The 23,100-nt window shown below is 34.5% G+C and overlaps 1 protein-coding gene across 3 annotated transcripts in view; it reads left to right on the top strand.

Moving 5' to 3' along the window:
- Positions 1–2,612: 2,612 nt before the first annotated feature.
- The window catches only part of LOC149778673 (cap-specific mRNA (nucleoside-2'-O-)-methyltransferase 2-like), a 50,095-nt gene continuing 29,607 nt past the window's right edge, over positions 2,613–23,100 (top strand). Inside the window, exons 1-7 of one of the 3 annotated variants that reach the window (XM_089939472.1) lie at positions 2,613–2,814; positions 3,337–3,428; positions 7,838–8,488; positions 10,351–10,559; positions 14,820–15,017; positions 20,530–20,650; positions 22,757–23,061. In XM_089939472.1, coding sequence (XP_089795598.1) covers positions 3,425–3,428; positions 7,838–8,488; positions 10,351–10,559; positions 14,820–15,017; positions 20,530–20,650; positions 22,757–23,061 — 1,488 coding nt within the window. In that variant the 5' untranslated portion in view covers positions 2,613–2,814; positions 3,337–3,424. Of the gene's footprint in view, positions 2,815–3,336; positions 3,429–4,237; positions 4,342–4,387; positions 4,518–7,837; positions 8,489–10,350; positions 10,560–14,819; positions 15,018–20,529; positions 20,651–22,756; positions 23,062–23,100 lie in introns of those variants that run through there. The other 2 variants (XM_089939473.1, XM_089939471.1) reach the window with 2 other exon arrangements.

Raw genomic sequence — 23,100 nt, 5'->3', positions numbered from 1 at the left:
CGATATTTTGTTTCGCATGCATCGTTTATATTTGGTGGCGTTTATGCAAGAAAAAAAGTGACTTTTTACAACCATTCTTTCTCCTGCATTTACAGATGCAATATTATACATTTTAGACAGTACTTGTGCACGTAAGTTTTCCTTAACTGTATTGTGTCTCTTGGAACTACTGCTAGTAGTAGGTATGAGAATGAAGGACTCGCGGTACTTATTCAGTTCCCATAGTAAACCTATACAAACACCATGATATTAAAAAGTCAATAATTTTAAATTTCTGAGTTCTCATGATAAAACCTATATTTATCAGTATAGATGCATCCTGGATGACAGCTTCTTTGTAGAGAAAAAGATATGAGCAGCGGCATTTTCTGGACTTACGTGTATTTGAAACACGTGCTTTCAATTCCGCACCAAAGAGTCAGCTGCTAATTTTAGTAATGAGTGTTCCAAACTCAACTGTTAAATGACTGAAATTCCATCAATAAAACAAGGTCTCTATACATTTGTTCAGTTACAACTAGGATTAGCTCTCAAAAGAGTCTATTTACTAAAATCTATTTTTCATTATCAACCATTACTGGACAGCCAAACCTATATATACTGTTATCTTCGACAATATCCAGACGGGTTCCAATTTTTCCATACAATTAGTACCGTGTGTCCTATCCTGTACATTGTTCGTGCATATACCCAGACAAGTTGCGCATGCACGGGCAAACAGAACATTTGTTAAAAAAAAGGAATAATCCATACTACCCTTTTCAATCACCTGAGCGGACGTAATCATAGGAAATATTTTAGTTCTTAATGCTTACTAACTCGACCGATAATTATTTTTCTGGCGTACTGGTGAACACACGAACACATCTCGTTTCGGGACAACGTAGTAGAACGAACATTTCTAGTTAAATGCTCATGATGGTATACAGTATGCAAGATAGTTTTTTTTCTCCTGTTATTTATCTTTATACATACCCAATTTATTTTACCCTAAGATACAAAGTTTGCTTTTCTAGCATTTCCAGCCGTACTTATTCTTATTTGTTTTCTTCTGCTTCTTATCCAATGCAAACGGAAATGGTACAAGTATTGGTGTAAATCGTAAAAAAACAACAAAAAAACCCCATGAGATACAAAACACCATTAAACGTCAGGGGTAAAAAAATGGAACAATAAAAGACAAAGCAATATAATATTACTGATTGCTAATCATCAATAAAACAAGTTCCAATGACAAGATCGCTATCTGATACAAATTGTATGCGCCCGACAGGCATGTCCATTTCGTTACGTTACTTAGACGTTTCATGCACAGTTTTGATGGTCTGCTCGAAGAAACACTGCTGTCTTTTAATATGTGTTTTGAAATAAATATATATCAGTTATTCGGACATGCCTATCTTGTCTCATGCCCAATGATCAAAACCATACATTCCTTGATTTTATTGGTTGGATAGGTTCTTGCAAAGTTGTTGAGCAGCCGAGCCTTGCATCAAGTGTTTATTCACTACAAAGTAGGATATGACACAGTTGAAGAAATTATAAAGATAATCCCGTCATAATCGAGGAGACGATGTCTTTTATTGCAGGATTCACATCCAACCATACGCACCTATCCAAACAATTGTGTGAAAGTGCTTTTTTTTATAGCGACAATGAAAGTAATGAATTGTAAAGGCTGTTTATTGTTTATGGTTACGAGTGTTAAAGAAGATCCAGTGTCGTACGTAATACGGATCCTGACAGCCTTTTTTTGTTATTGCGTAACCATCGGATATATGATTTCAAACTCAACATATTTATACCAATGGTAATTCTCTCCGCTGCAACAGCACATAACACTTTCTGTATATTAAACACACACACACACACACACACACACGCACGCACGCACACACACACACAGAGAGTTTCCTTTTGTATTCTGATATCTTACTAGTGATCGCTAAATAACATGGGCAACACGGAAAACAAAAAGAGGGCTACATCAAGCTAACATGACTTTTATCCAAAAGTAAATATAAGCAATACGAACACGTGGCGACTTTCAACATATAAAATTAATGTTTCTTTTTATGTATTTATCGTGTTTAAAATTATTCTGATTTGCAAGGATACCGATTTACTGGATATTATTGTTGCCCATGTAAAACAGACCCGATAATGCACCTTGTGATTAGATAAACGGTCAATTGTTGCAATAAAGTTGTCTTTGAGGCTTACTTTATTTAATTGTCTGTGTTACAATTTTGCCCTCGGCTCAAGCAAAGTAATGACACGGACGTGTGTGTGTGTGTGTGTGTGTGTGTGTGATTTGGATTTTAAACGTAGGTTTAGCAATTTTTCAGTCATATCGCTACGATGTCTGCAGTGTGGCAGTTTACAGTGATGTTTAGCTCACGGGCATCATGTCGCAGACATGTAGCATGATGTCCCACCCAGTCACATTATTCTGACACCAGGCCGACGAGTCCCAACACTTACCTCTTAATGCTGAGCGCCAAGCGAGGCAGGTGTTAGTACCATTTTTATAAGTCTTGGGTATGACTCGGCCGGGGTTCGAACCCGGATACGGATGTGTAATTATTAGATCCGGATACGGATGTGTAATTATTAGATGGTAAACTTTAACGTAAACTTAATTAGATGGTAAACTTTAATGTAAACTTAATTAGATGGTAAACTTTAATGTAAACTTTAATGTGATGTCAAGTGGCACTTGTTTTTCCTCTGGTACGGGTACCATGCAAGACGGGCTGACCCCTTGAGTCAGTTGTGGTTACATAGATTAGTGACTATTTCTAGTATTCCAAGGTCAGTGTGAGTTAACTAAGCCATACCTGTTTTTATTATTATAAAGATTTGATTTTCAAAACATAACATGAAAAAAACCTGATGATTTCCTAATATGGTAAATAATATTCTTACTTATAACTCTTACAAAATTTTGACGAAAATTAAGTTGCAGTGATTTTCTTCAAGCATAATGGTAACTATATTCAAAGACAGTATCAAATATATATAGAGTTTAGACTAGATATCATACATCTGATTACACGATGCCATAAAACATGAACGAAATAATGATGTAAAACTATTATCATTACTTTGAAAAGAAAATGAACGACACATCATCACATCATAAAATACCAAATTAAAAGGTATTGAGAAATAAATGAGAGAGAGAAAGAGAGAGAGAGAGAGAGAGCCTTACGTCTTTGACGCGTATATCCTCGACACTATAAAATATACTGCGTTTGTCAACCGTCGTTCATTTGAAATACCTTTACAGATCTTAGGATTTGATAAATACCTTACGTTAACTCCTTTTTTCAGAAAATTGGAAAATCTACACGGCGGAGAAAACGAAAACGAAACGAAATAGACGAAACTTTCGGACCGAGACTCAATAACATACAATAGAATGGGTACATAGCAATCGTATTCAACAAAACGGGCATATTTCCGTAACCGAAAAGAGTATATAATTTTTTGTACATTAATAACGATTTGCCGCATAAGAGGGACCTGACTTAAACTGAAGAAGGGTAGGGTAGGGGTCTCTATTATTCTTTATTACCCAATATTTATAGCTCCCAACCCTACCATCCATTACCAATCCCTCCACTTATGGCCGAAATCTACCTGGTCCGTGTTATCTATGTGGTTCAGTGTGCTTACATTCTTTCAGACACATATATTCGAGGTTTATTTGTTTTGGAACTCGGTGATGCAGTAACATTTTCATGAGGCGAATAATTGAGAAACCAAATAAATAATAAACATCGTGCTCTCTGTCTATCTTTATGTAGTATACACAATAACCAGCTCTTTATTGTTATACAACTTGTTATTTTTTCTGTATATTGTAAATTGTCCCCATTTATAGCTACCGGGGCGACGTTAGAGGGCGCAGTCAATCAATAGAAACATTTTCTCAAAATGGCAACCTAATCACTGCTGCTTGTTTTCTCCGCAAAATAACGACATTATCTATTCATGGTTGAAAGGTCAACTGTCTATATTTAGTAGTATGTGACATTGGGTCTTTCGTACAACTTAGTAAAACTAAATAGACAGTATATACGGTAACCTACGACTACTTTGTTTTTAGTTTTGAAATACTTTGGAGAATATTTTACGAAAAAACTCCTTCAGTGTGTAAGAATATTTGCGGAAAACCCCCGAGTTACGTCTTTTATCAAGGTCACCTATGCCAGCAAGACCAGTAACTCTTACCCGCACGTGGGTACGTAACAAATATAAACAATGACAACAATATGACAAGTTGAGTTCAAAAACACGAAAGCTTTATCTTATGAAAGAGGAATTTTATAGCAAGTAATCAGACGCGTTGTCATTCATTATACTAAATTTATTACAAAATTTAGGCAAAATGTTTTGTGTTTAATATATTTTCTAAGTTAGACTTAGTCCTACATGTAAGACCTGGCGCTGATAATAATGTTGTTGGCCTAACAAAATCAACATGTGCTATGTCTTACATGTAGGACTAGGTTAGACTTGGACTTTGCAAATAAAATTTTCATGTTTAGTTTAGGCGAAAAGGAGGTACAATTTAAATTCTTTTAAAGAAAAAAAAAAACAGTTCATGACATTTATTGTGAATATCAATCCAATCTGAGTATTGCCATTATAAAGAACAGATTATATGTAGCATAGCTCTTAATTATCCCCAACCCACGATCACAATTGTTTTTGAGAACTCAGTGTCAGTTCTTTCTTTCTTTCTTTCTTTTTTTTTGTTGTTGTTATGTCTTTCTTTCTTTCTTTCTCAAAACATTGGGAAGCCATTTTGAATTTGCACTACATGTATTACCAATATTTGTGTTGGCATATGTTATTTTTGCTATTGGTTTGCATTTCCTTGTGCTAGACTTGCATGAAGACATTGGGAAACTGGTACCATTCAAGGGTTATTTTATTGGTTGTATTGCTGTCATTTAATAGAACTTATTTAACAACCTGCGTTGTCTGGAAGACATTTTGTTTATATGATAATACAGCCTCCCTTGTTTCTATATTATATTAGTATTGATGTCTGTTTATTCCCTCTTTGTGGTACTCATATAAACTTCCTATTTTCATGTGTCATATGTACCCTTTTCTTCATGGACATTTGGTCTCTTTTCTCCAATCTGATATCTCTTAGCAAAAAAGAAAATCGTGAGGAAAATTTTCTGTTCTTCTCTGAAGCTTCCAGAAATCTGGAAAACTCAGTCTCTATACCATACCAGGGAACTTGAGGCATGTATCAAATTTAATATTGAATCACTCTGATGACATTGTAATCAATAAAACACATTTTGTAACTCTACTGGAAAACTGAACACATTTCTAATGAGACTAAAACAAGGCATCTATTGGATAAACACCAGAGAAAATTGTCTAAAGCTCACATCATGCAAAGAAATCCTAAACATTGGTTTAGTTACAGAATTAAGAAAAATGGAACAGACTTGCACAAAGTCTTCCATCCGAGGGCTTCAGCTTTTGTCACTGGCCGAAAACATATAATATACTGAATTGAAAGAAGGAATTGAAAAGACTTCATTAGTTTTGCACAGAGAAGTAGTCTCAAGGAAACATTTATTGATGATTCTGGAGAGTAGTATCATTACCAGCAAGTGTTGCGTCCACCAAGAAAGTGATTTTGTTTCACTCTCTTGTTTTTGTTCCAGCTGTACAAGCACTATTTTTGCACACTGAGAAAATGGCATAAACTCTCACGAACGGAGTAAAACCAAAAAGTTAATTTTAACCTGACAAGAAAGACAGTTGCTGTAAAAAACTGCGCAAGAGAGAAAACATTGTCATCAAGTCAGCAGATAACGGGTTATGTCATTAATATGTCTGCTAACATCACTGAGATGAACGGGTAACTTTCAGAAGAGACATTTTAGAAGAACCTCAGTCATGAACTCTGCATGTGCGTGTGTGTGTGTGTGTGTGTGGCATGCAGTCATGAACTGTGTGTCAGACATTAAAAGACGTTCATAACACGGGACACATTGATGACAAAATACTAACTTACCTCCCACCAATTGAGCCCAAACAATTTACACCCAAAAGATACACAAAGAAGGGAACTTAGAAAGTTTAAACATTTCTAAAAACAAACATCCCACTGAAAAAAATGTATGAATTAGCTGATTATCACCTTTGGCATTTCATGGAAAAACCACTTTCATATAGCCAAAAGATACTATGGACTATCTCACCGAAACTCCAATAACTAACCTTCCAAATAACAATCTCCTGTTCACCCTTGTTATCTGTTCCTTATAACACCAACATCATCAACAAAGAAGGTATCAAAGCCTGCAGTGAAGCATGGGATACTCAGTATGATCCTTCCCTTCCATTGTTCATTTGGTCAGACTTTTAACAAGTTTAAAATTTTTTTATTCAACAACAAACATTTTCTACAAATGAATGGAAGGTTAGTGGGCACTAATTTAAAATGACACCTTTGCATGCTGATATTTTCATGAAAAGACTTGAACAAAAGGCACCAATTGACTGCTAAGCAGGACTGGTGCAGATGATGATATTGGATCAAAGTCAGTTGAAATGGAAATAGTATTAAAGTATTGTTTTTAATTTGCCAATAACTTACATCATATGATTATATTTGCATGGGGATTATGAAATAGGCTCAGTATTCTTTGGCATACTCAATCTACCCTTGGGTATTATAGAAACTGACCTGTATTCTAAACCTACTGACTCACCAGTATCTACTACCAACCTGCTGCTACCCCCAGCATGTAATAAAAATTTTCCCTATGGAATGTGCATTCAAACCAAATGCATATGCTATAACCCTGCAATGTTTAAAAAGAGACCCTGCGTGCTCATGGGTCACCTGAGAAGGAGAGAATACACAATAAGTTACACTGAGGAGGCCATTGACCAGTAGAGAGCCCGTCTGAATTGTAAAACCAAGAAAACGACCCCTTTCAGGTAACTTTCTATACCAGTGCCCCAAATGTACAACAGATCATTCTCCATACTGAATTATCAGAACGTCTCAAGGGTATATTGTTGCGTTCTGAGACCTAGAAATCTCAAGGCCCATCTGGTATATGCCAAGATAACTTAAAAGAAGACCACAGATTGATGCAGATAGCGCTGCGAAGATGAACAATATCGAAGTTTTAAATATATGCCAAAGACCAAATTGTTAGAAATTCGACAACAGGAGTTTGCTACATTATCAGTCAGAAGTTACGATGACAGATTTATTGTTCATTATTACACTGATTTAGATGACAGATTTATTATTGATTATTACACTGATTTTAAACGTCAGTTTTATTGTTGAGGATTACACTGATTTAAATGATAATTTTTTTTAAAGCATTACACCATGATTTAGATGACAGATTTTTTGTGAAGTATTACACTGATGACAGATTAATTTGTTGAGTATTGCACTGAGATTCTGATGACAGATTTATTGTAAATGTTAATTGCAATCCACACATTTTCTAGTACCACAGATTGTGGCTTTGTTTTATGTGATTCAGCAATGTGACCTCACCAGAAGGATATGGAACACCCATGAGTATTTGAACTACACCAGCATATGTGACTATGCTATACCCAGCTATACTCGACATCAACACATTTGTAGAATTTTCGTATCACTTTGTGTTCTCTGATTAAAACAGTAATATTCCACTATTCTTTTTTTCTTTTTTTAAAATATAAACTGGATCAATTAAAGTAATCAGTTTATTTTCTATTCAGACATAAAAAATGGAAATTTAAAATGGATCAAATAAAGTAATCAGTTTATTTTCTATTTCAGACATGGAAAATGGAAATTCAAAGAGGAAAAGACATGATTCTCAAATAGATAGTCATGAATTAAGTGCAGATGAAAAATTGAAGGTTGAAAAACTTTTTCAAAAAAAGTTTTCTTATCAGAATCCAGGGTCTTGGAAACTTTCCAAGGAAGAAATCCATGGAGACTATTCCAGTGATAGAGCAAAGTCTGCCAAAGATACTTCTTGTGATGCAGTGGAAACTTTGTCATTTACTAGTACTGATACAATAATTAATGAACAAAAAATTGCAAACAAAGCACCTGCATCAAACATCTGTAAGGTACCTGAAACAGATATCCATTTCTCAGGAGATGATAGTTTGAAGTTTTTAATGAAATCGGAATTCGTTAAGATGAAAGATGAACTGAATGAAGTTAAAAACAAACTGAATGACAAAGATATACTGGCTTGGCACAGGCACACTTCTGATGTAAACATTGCTGGCAGTATTGTTAGTAGTACTGCACAACAATTAAGACCAGAACTTTGCACACAAGCTTGGTGTAAATTTTATGAAATTGTATCTAGCTATAAAATTTTAGATCTCTCCAAGCCAGCGCTATTGACAGTTCACCTCTGTGAAGCACCAGGAGCCTTTGTTACCAGTTTGAACCATTATCTTCAATGTCATGGTGCGTTAACTAATTTGTTGAATTTAGTATGTTGACATTACATATGTAGAAGTCGTAATTACAGTCACCATTCCCTATAACTCTGTCCAGGTTAGTCACAAAAGTGTCCCTTGTTATAGGTGAGCCCACTTTATTGGGGTACATTGTACAGAGAAAAAAGAACTTGGCTAGTACCATAGGATCCATGACTGTACCTGTTATATCCAGGACAGTGTTATACTAAATTACTTTATAGTAAGGGAACAATGTACTGTATCAGAAACCATGTTATACTGGGACACTTTATAGTGAAGGACCAATGTAATATATCAAGGACCATGTTATACTGGGAAACTATAGTGAGAGACCAATGTACTGCATCAGAGACCATGTTATACTGGGACACTTTATAATGTTGGACCAATGTACTATATCAGAGATGTTATACTGGGACACTTTATTGTAAGGGATCAATGTACTATATCAGGGACCATGTTATACTGGGACACTATAGTGAGGGACCATTGTACTATATCAGAGACCATGTTATACTGAATCATTTTATTAAAAAGGACCAACAATATTATTCCGAGTCACTTTATAGAGCGGGACCAATGTATTAGGATCCTGTTGTACTGAGACGCTTTATAGTTAGGGACCAATGTACTTTGTCAGGACCATGTTATACTGAAGCACTTTATAGTCATGGACCAGTGTACTTTATAAAGAATCATGTATTGAGATACTTTTTTGTTAGGGACCAGAGTGCTAAATCAGGACCATGTTATATGAAGGCACTTTATAGGGAGGGACCAATGTACCATATTATAGACAATATTGTACAGAGAAACTTTATAGTGAGGGACCAGTTTACTATATCAGGACCATGTTATACTGAGACACTTTATAGCAAGGACCATTATACTATAATATCAGGTACCATAATTTACTGAGACATTTTATAGTAATAGACCAATTTACTATATCTGTGACTGTGTTATTCTGAGACACTTAGACATGAATGACTGCTGTATAAAATATAATTACACAAAGTGTACCCATGACTTGTCACCCAGGACTTGGCAGAGTATAGCATATAAATGCATTTGTTAATGTTGATGATTTGCTAAACTTTGTACTGAAACACATAACTGCTGATAGAGATGGAAGAAAAATGCGATCTCTCCTTGGATAAGGGGGTTAGTGCCAAATCCAATCATTCATCAGTTACTACTTCTGCTCATGTCAATTCAAGTGGCTTATTAAAGAGGCCCTAAAGGAACATTTCTTTTTTGCCCTTTTCCCAGATTTGAGTGTTCCAAGGTGTTTTCACATCACCAGAAATTACACTCCATCTTTCTTCTCACCAAATTTATCTCTATCATCATCAGAGATGAATATTTAACTCTGTTGTCTATTTCATCACCCGATAAGCACACTAATGCCATGTTTATTTTCAGTTCTAATGGTTAAGGGCACTTGCACGACATCTTACTCCTTGACCTTAATGTGAAATAGATGTAGGACTCAACTGCTTGTTATGTTCAGGTAGTTTTGAAGAAAGATGTTTTACTCCAGAAATTGGTTTCTTGTACTATTAAAAGTATATCATTTGTTTTCACCTCAAAGCACATTAGACTACCTGTTGTTTGTTTTTTTTTTCATTTTAGTTTGACATTATTTAATAAAAATAAAATGTCTTGTGGCCTAAATTACAAATATGTAATTAGTCAATCATCAGTGGGAACAATAGATATGTCAATATTGCTCCATTTATTCAATGATTGAGGTTTATCCAACTTTTTTAATTGCAAAGTTTTGCAGGTTATCAAAGAGATGAGAATGGATTTATGATTGTTACAAAACTATTTATTTCTTTACAGGTTATACTGGGGAATGGGAGTGGAGAGCCTGCACTTTGAATCCACATTATGAGGGAAACCACCATGGTCAGATGATTGATGATGATCGATTCATCAAGAGTACGGTTGATAAGTGGTACTTTGGGAAGGACAACACAGGAAATCTGATGACTCTGCAAAACCTTGAGGGGCTGATAGAAATCATGCAGGAAATTGGTCTTGCTGATTTGGTAATTCTTATATCATTTTCCTATTGTATTCAGTAGTCCTTAGTATTTGTTTCCTTATATCTGACCACAGTTATGGTATGGGCATATAGTGTTGCCTTTGTCCATCTATCTGAAGTTTTGCTTTTTGGTCACTGGCAGATTATGATATGTGGTGGAATTTATTCTGAACAGTTCAGAACTTGGCATGATATGATTTTTGAGGTTGAGTCAACTGGAGAATTCATAGAGAACCATAGATATTGGATACCCTCATGTATATGCCAGGACAGCGAATCCATCTTGAGGCCATAGATGGGCAAGGCATGCACATTATTGAGAGTGCTAATCTTGGCTAAAGGTATCAGCATGAGATAAACCAAGATATCAGTATGAGATAGATCAAGATTTCACTATCAGATGGATTAAGATATCAGTAGGAGATAGATCAAGATATCAATTTTCAGATGGATCAATATATCAGTATCAGCTAGATCAAGATATCAGTATGAGTTAGATCATGTTATTAGTATGAGATAGATCAAAATATCAGTATGAGAGCAAGATATCAGTGAGTTAGATCAAAATATCTGTATGAGATAGATCATGATATCATTATAAGCTTGATCAGTATACCAGTATGAGCTAGATCAAGATATCAGTATGAGCTAGATCATTATATTAGTATGAGATAGATTAAGATATCAGTATGAGAGCAAGATATCAGTGAGTTAGATCAAGATAACATTATGAGCTAGATCAATATTTCAGTGTGAGATCAAGATATCAGTGAAATTGAACAAGATATATGTGAGATAGATCAAGATATCACTGAGATAGAACAAGATATTTGAGATGGAACAAGATATGAGTGTGAGATAGATCATTATATCAGTGAGGTAGATCAAGATATCATGATCTAAATCAAGATATCAGTATGAGATAGACAAGATCACTATGCTGTTGTTATAAGGTCATGCTAATTTGGATAATTTTAACTTGTCCATGTACAGGTAAAACGTGATTTGTTATAACGTGATTCTGCTTATAATGCGATGGCAGCATGGCTCCCATTTATTAATTTAAGGTGACCTCTCTTTTTAACATCCACAATACACACTCTCAGAAAAGCAGATTATTCGTATCCCTAGCAGACTTTTAATCCCAGTACTGCTCTGAATGTTGCCTTAACTTCGCCAAGCACCATTTCTGCCATATTGGCATGTATAGAATTCAAAGCTGAAGTATATTTGATGTCTAATGAAACCCGGCGAACAAAACAAATGATATATGATCAGGAGGTTAGATAAAACTGATGACATTGAAATTTTAATGCACATTTTCTCTGGGGAAGTTTTTCGAAAAATTTGTTAACGCGATCCCACTTATATCACAGTGTTATTCTTTGAACCCCAAGTATCGCATTATAACAGGTTTTACGTGTATCTGTCTGCCTTCAGAAGACAGCAGATAGTAACATATAAAATAATCAGGATCAGTAGAGCTACTGTACAATCCTGAGATCATTTTTAATTTGATTTGTTCTTAGTCTCACTGTCTAAATATAACCGAGATGGGGTTTGGTGGCATCATGACTACAATTCAATCAAGCAAAATATGTCATAGCTGTACCCATACTCTTTTAGGTCATGATTGTATGCATGTGTCTGTCTGACTATGGGCTACAAATTTCATTAGTACAGATATCCAGAAAAGGATGCACTTCTGTGATGTCTTGATATTTTCTATCACTGTAATTCATCTCTTGTTCATCTGTTCATCTGTTTGTCTGTGCAGGTTGGAGATTAACAGTAGCCATTAGTCAATTTACCATCCAGAAGTTCTGGTTGCCACCTGCAATAAAAGTAATTAGCAAAATTTTGCCCCATTGGAGAATTTAGAGTTAGATTCAGTTCCTTTGGTGATAGGATGAAATAGAAGAGATGCTAAAAATTCAAATATTTTGACAATGGAATAGGGACAGGAAATGTTTACCATCATATTCATGTGAGAGTTGGAATATTTAAATCATACCTTTTCATACATTTGACCCATGTGAGGACTTAATGTGGCCTGGGGTAGCTATCTACTTCCTGTAGTTGTGATGTCACCAGTCTATCAAAGACCTGTATGTAAGGTCTTAGTATGGACCAGTGTTTTAAATGATGAAGATTTTGTATTTATTTTACAAAGTTTAACTCAAAATCTCAGGACATAAATTTCCTTGTATAAGATCTAAATCAGTTTTGCTAAAAGTGTAACACTTCAGGTTTTGCTTTGCGAAAATGAGGATACCTTTGACATTTTGTCTAAAACTTTGGCCCAGAGGCTAAAATCATGGCTTTTTACCTAACAAAATAGAAATTTGACTAAAATCAGTGTTTCCCTTTCCCCTCATTTAAGCTTTAGAGACCCCTACATTTTTAATTTGCCCTCCAGTTTTTATACCAAAGTTTGTTTTTTTACTCAGTATGACCCCCTACTGCTCTGGCTAGTGGCTAGAGCATCCGCTTTCAATGCAGGTCATGAGTTCGAACCCAGGCAGAGTCATACCAAAGACTTATAAATATAGTACTAGCAGCTGCCTCGCTTGGCGCTCAGCATTAAGAGGTTAGTGTTAGGACTGGTCGGCCTAGTGTCAGGATAATGTGACTGGGTGGAACATCATGCTACATATTTGCGGCATGATGCCACAGTGCTAGACATCACTGTAAACTGCCACATTGCAGACATCGTAGCGATATGACTAAATTTTTTAAAAAGCTTCATTAAAAATCCAAAATACACACACAAAGTCTGACCCCCAGTTTTGACACCAAGGAGATTTTTGACTTTCAGTCTTGCACCCATAGGGGATGCACTGCTAAAATTGATAGAAAGCATCAGATTTTATGCTACTGATTTGTCATCAAATATGGCTACAATTGCTTAAAATGGAAAGCTACTTCTCAAAACCACTCATCAGAATTTGACCCAAATTAGCATTTTTCTGGTATGAAGGGCTTTTAATTTTGAACAGTGCCTATTGGCCATTTTCAATGAAAGAAATACTTTAATTTAATTCACTTGTAATAATATTATGAGAAAGTTTCATCTGTTTTGAATGCGAAGCCAACTTGAAACCTGCTTCACTGTCTTCATTGCATGACCATCTTTTTACATGGAGACATACTTTATTGCAACTAAAGTCGTTTCAAGTACTTAAGTAACTGGCTGGTATTAATGAATTATGCATAATTCTCTTATGACCACTTCTTTGGCCTACGTGGTTAAAGCATCTGCCCCGGATGTGGGAGGTTGTGGGTTCGAACCCTAACTGAGTCAAATCCAAAGACTTATAAAAATGGTACTAACAGCTGCATCACAAGGTGAACGACATTAATAGGGTAGTGTTAGGACTGGTCAGAATGGTGTCAGTATAATGTGACTGAGTGGGACATAATTCTACATATCTGTGACATGATGCCCCAGTGCTAGACATCACTATAAACTGCCACACTGCAGACATTGTAGCAATATGACTGAAAAATTGTTAAAGCTACGTTAAAAATCCAAATCACACACACACACATCACATATCTCTCTGCCCAAACTTTTCTCCATTGACATAGGTTAAGAATGCTACTGCCTGCACAGACCATGTGCCACTCTGGCAGCCATCTTTAAAACCTTGTTATCTTACTTCTTCAGAATGGAAAGTCATATTAAAATGGGGTCTTCTCCAGAGGACTTCTTATGATGTCTTGTTGATCTTAAATACTGTGATAATCTGGCATGCAGTATGGCATATTTGTTGACACCATTGTGAATGTTGACAAGTGATCTTGGACATCAAAGTTAGCATCCATATCTTTCCTGATTACTTGCATTTGTGTAAAAGGCATGCAACAAGGAGATTTTGTGATTTTTTTTTACCTAAGCTATACTGAAATAAAAGGGCACATCCAGGGGGTGCAAAAAGGTCATGATTTGAGGATTTTGGACAAAAGATTGTGGGAAACCAGTGATGTCAGACCCCACTTAGGCCTAGTTACCCCTCTGCACATCATGGTAAAAAATATTCAATACTACATAGCTTTCATTTGATATGTAGCCATTATTCAGTATGAAAGTCAAGCACAATTGGATTTCCTTAAGAAAAATAAGGATTGTCTTTGAGGTAAAACTCTGAAATTAGTATGGGGAAGAATGAGATATTGATCTTGCCACCTTTCTTAGTACTGTAGCAAAAGTTTGCTGCCTGAAAAAGTAGTTAATTTGTAACTTTGGTGTTTCTATCTTCAGGTGACAGCAGATGGTAGCATCGACTGTCAGGACAACCCAGCTGAGCAGGAAAACATTGTGTCACAACTTCACTACTGCGAAGTTCTCACAGCGCTCCACATTCTTTCACCAGGGGGCACTCTAGTTATTAAACTCTTTACCATGTATGAATATCAAGCCATTTCCCTTATGTACATCCTTAATTGTATGTTTACCAAGGTGAGTTTTATTCAGAGCATTTAACTGATTAATTTCGAGAACTCAGATATCAATCCCATAAATTCTTTTTATCAGGGACTGATTCAGTCAGTCAGGATTCAAAGTCTTGTGTTTTTTCCATTCGGAAAAACTGTAAAAAAAAATGATTAAAAAACAATTGCAAATAATTTTGGCTTTGCACTTTAGTATTATATACTCCATATATAAACAAAAGACAGGTAGCTGTGATTAGTTACAAGATTCCATCTACACTGGAAGTCAGTTTGAACTCTTAAATAATTATAATTACATAACAAATAAATTCAGAGGCCCTGGGTGTCTGAGTGGTCGAAAGTGCTCACCTTTACCAATCACTGCAATCTCACCTCTATCCATGTGGGCTCAAGTCTCAGACTCAATGATTGTAGATATGTGAGGAAGTTGCCAGTAGTTTTCCATGGTTTGATGGTTCTTACCAGGGTTTTCAGGGTTCTTCCTCCACCAGTTATTCTGGCAGTCATATATAGCGTATGATATGCTGAAAAATGGCATCAACAGACCTGCCAACTCTTACGATTTTGCCATAAGTCTTATGAAAATCCGGAATATTCATCTATGTTTTATTTGGATCCAGGTTTCATGTTAGATTTAGTGAAATTAGTCAGGGAACCAGACTAACTTTACAGCAGTACCCCAGATGCTTTAAACTGCACCTATTTGTTCATGAGAAGCATCTGCATGATCAAACTGTTGATTATAGAATTTTTAAAAATGGTATTTAGATAGAGATGCAGGTTTAAGATGAAAGGGAAAATAAGCTAGAAAAGTGTTAATAATCAACACAGAAGAATAAAAAAGGAGTATTCAGATTCATGTTGATAAAAGCTGGAAAGGACATAATTATGTTTATTGGACCTCACATGCCAATTTGAGTATGTCTCGTGGCAGGAAAATGATTGCCATCATCATGTGAAATGGATTTTTTTTCCCCAGAATTATGTAAAGTTGAGAGATAGCAACAAGCCATTGAGCTGCATAGGGTTTGGAACTAGAGTTTGTGCAACTGTACTGGTGGTAAATAAAGTCTACGCGTACTTGACAAACTTTTCAGTTGAACATAAGGTTTATCGTTGATGCGTCAAACTTTTAATTAACTTTTCCAGCTTTACAATAGCAGTTGTTTATATTTTGTTACACCTTACTGAAAACTTATGGAAAACAGCTGACTTACTGAGACGGACTTGTCAGGGTTGGTAGGTCTGCATTAAACCCACAACAACAACATATACATTCGTACTCACTTTTTAAGAAATTTACAATGACTACTTACAACCTGTTAAAGGAAAACAGAATCTAATTTTCAGTTGATACCTTGAATGAATATACCAGGTGAAATTTTGTTTAATTCAAATCCAGGGAGTAGTTTTGATATTAATAGTAATACTTTATTTTGAGAGGTTAAAACTCATTTAGCTAAATATAACATGAATGGTTTGATTGAAAGTCTATTGGCTTTTTATGCGGGAGATCATTTGTAAGAAAGTACTGAATTGTTTTGCTACATGTTTCTGTAAATTTTTGGTAGACCTTTCTCATTGCCTTTATACAGTAGTGTTATTCTTATTTACAGTTATGGCACATTAATTTGAAACATTTGCATTGATAGTGTGGACTGTAAGAGTCACCGTGATGGATGTAGTTGTGATATCATTAAGTAACATCAGGTCTATGCTGATATAATCATTTGATTCCTTGTTGCAGTGAAGTTTATTTATTTTCACAGTGTTTAATAGAAAATTACACAGATGATGTTTTTAATCTGTATACTACATACAGAAGATGAATTCAAGTTAACATTGATAAATGATGAACCAATTTCTTAGATATCTAGTTTGTCTTAAATATTTTACTAGTCAGATAAGCAGTATGGCTGCCAGTGGCCATCTTGAAAATATTATTGCTAAATAACTTCCTACTTTGCAAGGTAGCTATTATTTAAACAAAATTTGTTTTCAGTATATCTCAGGTTACTGATAAGACTTGAATTTTTTAATATGAAGTCAAATTATATCCTATTTATATCCAAATTTACTAGCATATTCCAAAATTTTGAGTCTTGTTTAAGTTATTGACAACTTTTCATAATTGGAATGGATTAAACAAAGTCACAATATGAAATATTATTATATACTCCTTTTTTCTACATCAACTTTACATTGTCATAATCGTGAAGTATTTTACAATACTGAACACCTTTATATTGCATGTCATGTGTCTATAAATAGTATCGTGTATTAGGAACTACTTTGTAAACAACCCAGGTAAACTCATATAGTAGACGCTTCAGGTTGTAGTTTATTAGATTAGTTTGTGGATGAACTAAAGCAGTGTTTTGCCTGTTTGAAAGTAGAGATGATAAAATGAACAATATGAACGAGTTTACTGAGTCACAAATGATACTTTCAAACAAGCAAATGAGTGAACGTGATATTCGCAATGTCCACAACAAACATGACAGATGCAGGATTGAAAATACCATCCTGATCATTTGAACAGTTATTTAGGAGAAATGTTCATAACGTTTCGTTAATGGAATGGTTCAGACTATGACCAGTAGTTTTCTGGGGTGTATAAAATACTGTGGACAAGAGCTGTTGCATATCTATCAGAGACGTACCATTTTGTAAGTCAAAGTACTAAATTTGTGGGGAAAAATGCAACTGAAGGTTTTGTTAGAAAAGTAAGGTCCTCCTAGCCAAGAAGCCATGATTACAAAGAGGAATTTTTGTTTCCAGTGGTTGAATGGACTGTCACACTCCAGCTGCTTTGAAATTTTCCGCATTAACTTAGTTGATATAGTGTTTCAGATTTAGGCTTGCGATTGACGCCATACAGGTCATAGCTGGGTACCTACAAAGAGCATGCAAGTGACAAGGCATAAACATGTCTTTAGCTGGTAATAGGAATATAAAAAAATATACTGGCATTTTTGCATCTTTAATTTCTTCAAAATGTACTTTGTAAGTTCTGCAAATATGAATTACATGAGCATATCATGGGTTCTAAAGCTTGATTACAAACTGTGAAATTGTACTTTAAATTTGATTACATTTCCAACTACAGTAACATTCACCTTACTGCACACAAAATGAAATGAACGTAATATTGTATATCATCTTTTTGATAATTACAATTGAAAGAGTTCATACTTTTCCCACATTATGATTAAAAAAAATTTAATGACAGAACAGAAAACACACATGCTGTTGAGTCAAGATGCATCCCACCCAGTTCAAATCTTATCACTGCCGAGTGTCCCATTTTTCCGTATTTGTCCCGTATTTTGGACCTGAATACGAGTGTACTTTTTGTGCAAAAAGTACGTTTTTTAATTTAAAAAAATAATAAAAATTTTCCTTTCAGTTTCAGTTTAGAATGGGCACTTGGTTTCATTCTGATAGAAATGTGTCTCGTGCATATGGGAATACAGTTCTACAATATGATTGGTTCATTCAAAATCAAGGCTACCATGTCTGTCTTTATCCACCATATTGGATTTCGCAAACAGTTACCACTGTCACTGTATCTCATCTTCATAATATTCAACTTTTAATCATGTTGAATAGGAAAGCAGAATATTCAAAAAAATTTTCAAGGAAAGACAAGAAAACAGAACTGGAAGGACAATTGTGCCATCTTGTTTAGATTTGTGAAACCATTTATTAAAGGAGAAAACATTTACGTTTTGCAAATTGTGTAATGTGATTTTGCTATTGGGCATGCGCCCATGAATTACAAGAGCACGAAAAGGCTAATAAACATCAGCTTGCTGCTTCATTATACACAACTAAGCATAAACTTACAACATATAAAACCCCAGACATAACCTTGATGTTTACTAAATTTCTTTAGAAATGAAACTTCATCTTATAGTTACTGGTGTTTCTGGCACATTATTTTGTACAAGCCTTCCAGACAGTAAAATCGCAAAGGATTACTTGTGTGAAAAAGCAAAAACAGTTCAGCAAGAAAATCACACAGAAATGAGATCATCAGTGAAAGATGGGACATTGGAATTGATAATGATTGAAAAAAGAAAATGAAATGTGATGTGGAAAAGGCTCATGTAAACAGTCTGTGCCTGAATGCCCGAATGGAACAGGGTACCTATTCAGAAGATGCAAAAGTGCAACACATGCATCTTTGACTTTAAATAATTAAGGAAGGTACTGTTCTACTTTACAGATAATTGTAGATGTTGCAAAAAGTTACTTCAGCATTAATATTTTAAAAAATCAGTATTTGTTCCTGAAAATCAGTATTTTTGTCATAAGCAGTCAATATTTTTGTACCACAGGGTTGGCAGCTATGAAATAACAGACACCTGTATTTTTTGTGGAAATGACACAGTTAATAAATCCAATCCACAATCAGTAGAACTGAGTAGAACCGACATAAAAAAACAAAATCCATTCATTCCAGACCAACTTGAAAAGCTGTTGCTGTTACAGTTCACATTCATTCACAATATGACTCTAAATTTCAATTTTAAGTAGGCCAAAATGACAATTCTTTGAGACTGATGTCGAGTGCATCATTAATTTGTAAGGTTGCCAGGTGGTTCTGTGTGCACATTAATATTGTTATTGTGTATTGATGAATCTTTGGTTGTGTATTTATTTTGGAATACAGAAAGGCTTCAATTACTTTGTTTCTTTTAGTGATTTTTTTTGGTATAATTAAGCCTTATGTAGAATAAGAAAATGAGTATATAATAAAAAGGTTACTGCATTTTGTGTGGGAAAATATGAACTCATCCAGTATTAATGCAAAAAAACTACAAATGTAGTAAAGGCTATTTGAACATACATGGTACCCTGGGAAGGCACTTTCTTTACAAATATATGCCAGGGTACTCAGATTACCCAAAGAATTAATATGAAAACAAGACAAGATTCTAAATTGCATCTATGGGTGACTATTTACATTAAAAGTACCTTCCCAGGGTCCCATGTATATTTTACTGGAACAGCCCATACCTTTAATTATTGCATTCATGGACAAATATCTTACAGTTATGTCAGCATCCTATGCAGTTGTAAAAGTCCTTGATTTTAAATAGAAAGTGAGAATATATAGCTACAAAATTTTGGTTAGTACAGAATTTTAATGTATTTTACATTTAATAAATTGGTGTGTCACAAGCAATTTATTTTCCTTCAAATTATATTGGAGTCAATAAGTAAAAATTTATTTGGAAAAAAATCAATGATGATTATTTGGCATAAAACTAATATTTAAGCAAAGTACTCCATGCAAAAGCATTTTGTCATGACTTTTATTGTGTTTGCCTAGTTTTATACTCAATATTTTTTCCTTGTAAGCAAATGTTACTTATCACTGCATAAAGTAACTAATCTCAATCAAATTATAATGGTTTAAAAAGTCCATTCCTTTTATCATCTTTTCTACACCTTATAATTCATTTATGAATTTTAGTATTTCATCATACTATGCTCTTTTTTTCTTACAGGTAGAGGTGTTTAAGCCCTGCACCAGTAAGGGAGGTAACTCTGAAGTATATGTAATTTGTCTCCAGCTTCATGGTGACCACAAGAGTTACTTTATTAATCAACTTACACAGTTATATTTTTGTGAGTAAATAGCATAGATTTTTTTCATAGTTTGAAAATAGGAATATTTGTGGTTCTTGTTAAATTTAGAAATTCATTTGAGATTGAAATTTTTTGCAAGCTTCAGTGAATAAAATATTTAAAACATCAGACAACTGTAATAAGTTTCATATGACATTTACTAATACAGGACAGTTTATTTATTACATAAAACATTGCAAAGATTTTGTAAATCCAAAAAAAAAAAATGATTTGAAGCAGTAATATTATCATACATTTCTGCCTCTGTATGTTAGGGCTGCTCCATTAAAAATACATGGGACCCAGGGAAGGCACTTTTAAAGTGGGGTACCCACCTGTTAGATGCAGTTTAAAATTTCTTATTATTTTAATATGAACTCTGTAAAATCAAAGTACCCTGGTATATATTTTTTTTTTAAAACTGCCTTCCCTGGATACCATGTATGTTTAAATAGAACAGCCCTTAGGTTTCAGTGTGTTATTAAAGTCTTATAAAAGCACTTACCTTGTGTTGCATCAAGATTGCAGTGAAATAGAAAAATATCAAAATACATTGAAACCTGCCTTAGTTGCCACTTCCAGATTAAGTACACCTTTTTGTAGAGGTCAACATTATTAAAGCATTTTGTCTTAAGTGTCCTTACAAACTTGACAGCTGTTTAATGGACACCTGTTGGTAAAGGACAATATTGTTGAAACCTGGTTCTCTGATGTTTACTTACATATATCACCTCATTTTAAAGGACACCTGTTTGTAAATGACAGTATTTATAATTCTCGGTCATCACTACTTTACTAACATATTTCATCCTTATTTAAAGGACATCTGTTTGTAAATGACAGTATTTATATATTTTGGTTCTCCCTAATCTGCTTACATATTTCATGTCTATTTTATTATTTTCTAGAAAGGAGCTAAGAGTTACAATGTGTTCAAAATCTTTCTGTGTAAAATTGCATGCCAGTATGTTAGCAGTATGTGGGAATTACTTTGTCTATCTATTTCTGTGGATCCATCTGTCTTACTTATTCTTGACAAAACTCGTATAAAGCTTCACTAATTAACATTAAACTTGCACTGTGTGTGAATTTAGGATGAGTATTTTCATGTACCATATAAATAAATGCACAGAGGGCTCATGATTTTATTATTTTATGAGAGAGCGAGAGAGAGAGTTGTTACAATGTACACATTCAATCTGTGGCATTTTGAGATGGACCCCCATGATATACAGCACACTACTTGATTTATCCACTGCTCTAAAACTGCATATTAAAGCTGCCATTGTTAAAGGATAGCACAATACTGTGTATTAAAACTATTTCATCCCTCTCTGTCTTTGATTGTCACGTAAATTAATGTGAAAACATCAACATCCACTCTCAGTGTATAGATTATTCTTTTAGCATCTATTTTTAGATGAGGAAAGTCCTATGTACATACAGGTTTGTGTGACTTTCAGCCTTATCAGCTTCAACTTGAGCTTAATTTCAAAATGTTTCAATATTTCTAATCTAACAGAGAAAATGAAAGTTTTTTTTTTAATTTTGCAGTAGAGCCCCTTAAAATACACTATACAGTCAACATTGATCACTGTATTGTAACAAACAGTTGCTAAATACTTCAGTTTAAGCTGAGAAATAAAACAAAAAACCAAGTTTATTTTCTGAAGAAGAGTAAATAAATTGCAACTTTACCTTGACAAAAACATTTTTATTATTATTATGATGATTATTATTATTATTATTATTAAAGTATTTATTATGTAATAATGTTTAGCACATCAAAGCTTTACCCATCAATGATTACCTTTAAAAGACCATGGTGAGTCAATGAAATGATCACTGTATAGTCACAAAGAAATTTAAGATCTGTAATTTAAGATAAGAACCAAGTTAATTTTGTACGAAAAATGTATTTGTCAATTTCATACATTAAGTTTGAGCATCAGACTTGTAATCTGAGGGTTGCATGTTCAATAGTCACCTAGGCCAGACTGGGTCAGCTGTCATATCTTTGGCTTAACATAGCTAGTATTGCATTGAGAGTGCCATTGAAATGTAACCAAAAAATATATACTGGTATTATGTTAATTTTTGTTATAGGTGGGGACTCGGGACCAGATATCTCTGATTTCCCACTGCCACTTGAAGATTTACCAGACTCATTCCTGAAACAGCATCGTGAGTGTTGTCAGTTTTTCAGCACTCTTCAATGTCAGGCCATAAACAGGAATCTCAACCTGTACCAACTCACTGATGACCCCAAGGGAGAGGAAGATAATGTTGAAGGGGATCACTCAGCCCAGGAGGCAAAGGTCACATTAAATGCAAGCAAGAACTACTGTTTGGAACTATTCTTAGAAAAATATAATCTTGATGCCATCGCAGATGAAAATAAGATTGTCAAGGTAGGTATGGCCAAAGATATTTTTGGGTGGTCCTCAGGG

This window comes from Sinohyriopsis cumingii, chromosome 17 (assembly GCF_028554795.1).
Source record: "Sinohyriopsis cumingii isolate HCF-2022 chromosome 17, ASM2855479v2, whole genome shotgun sequence".
Classification (NCBI taxonomy): domain Eukaryota; kingdom Metazoa; phylum Mollusca; class Bivalvia; order Unionida; family Unionidae; genus Sinohyriopsis; species Sinohyriopsis cumingii.
This window is presented reverse-complemented; position numbering and strand designations above follow the sequence as displayed.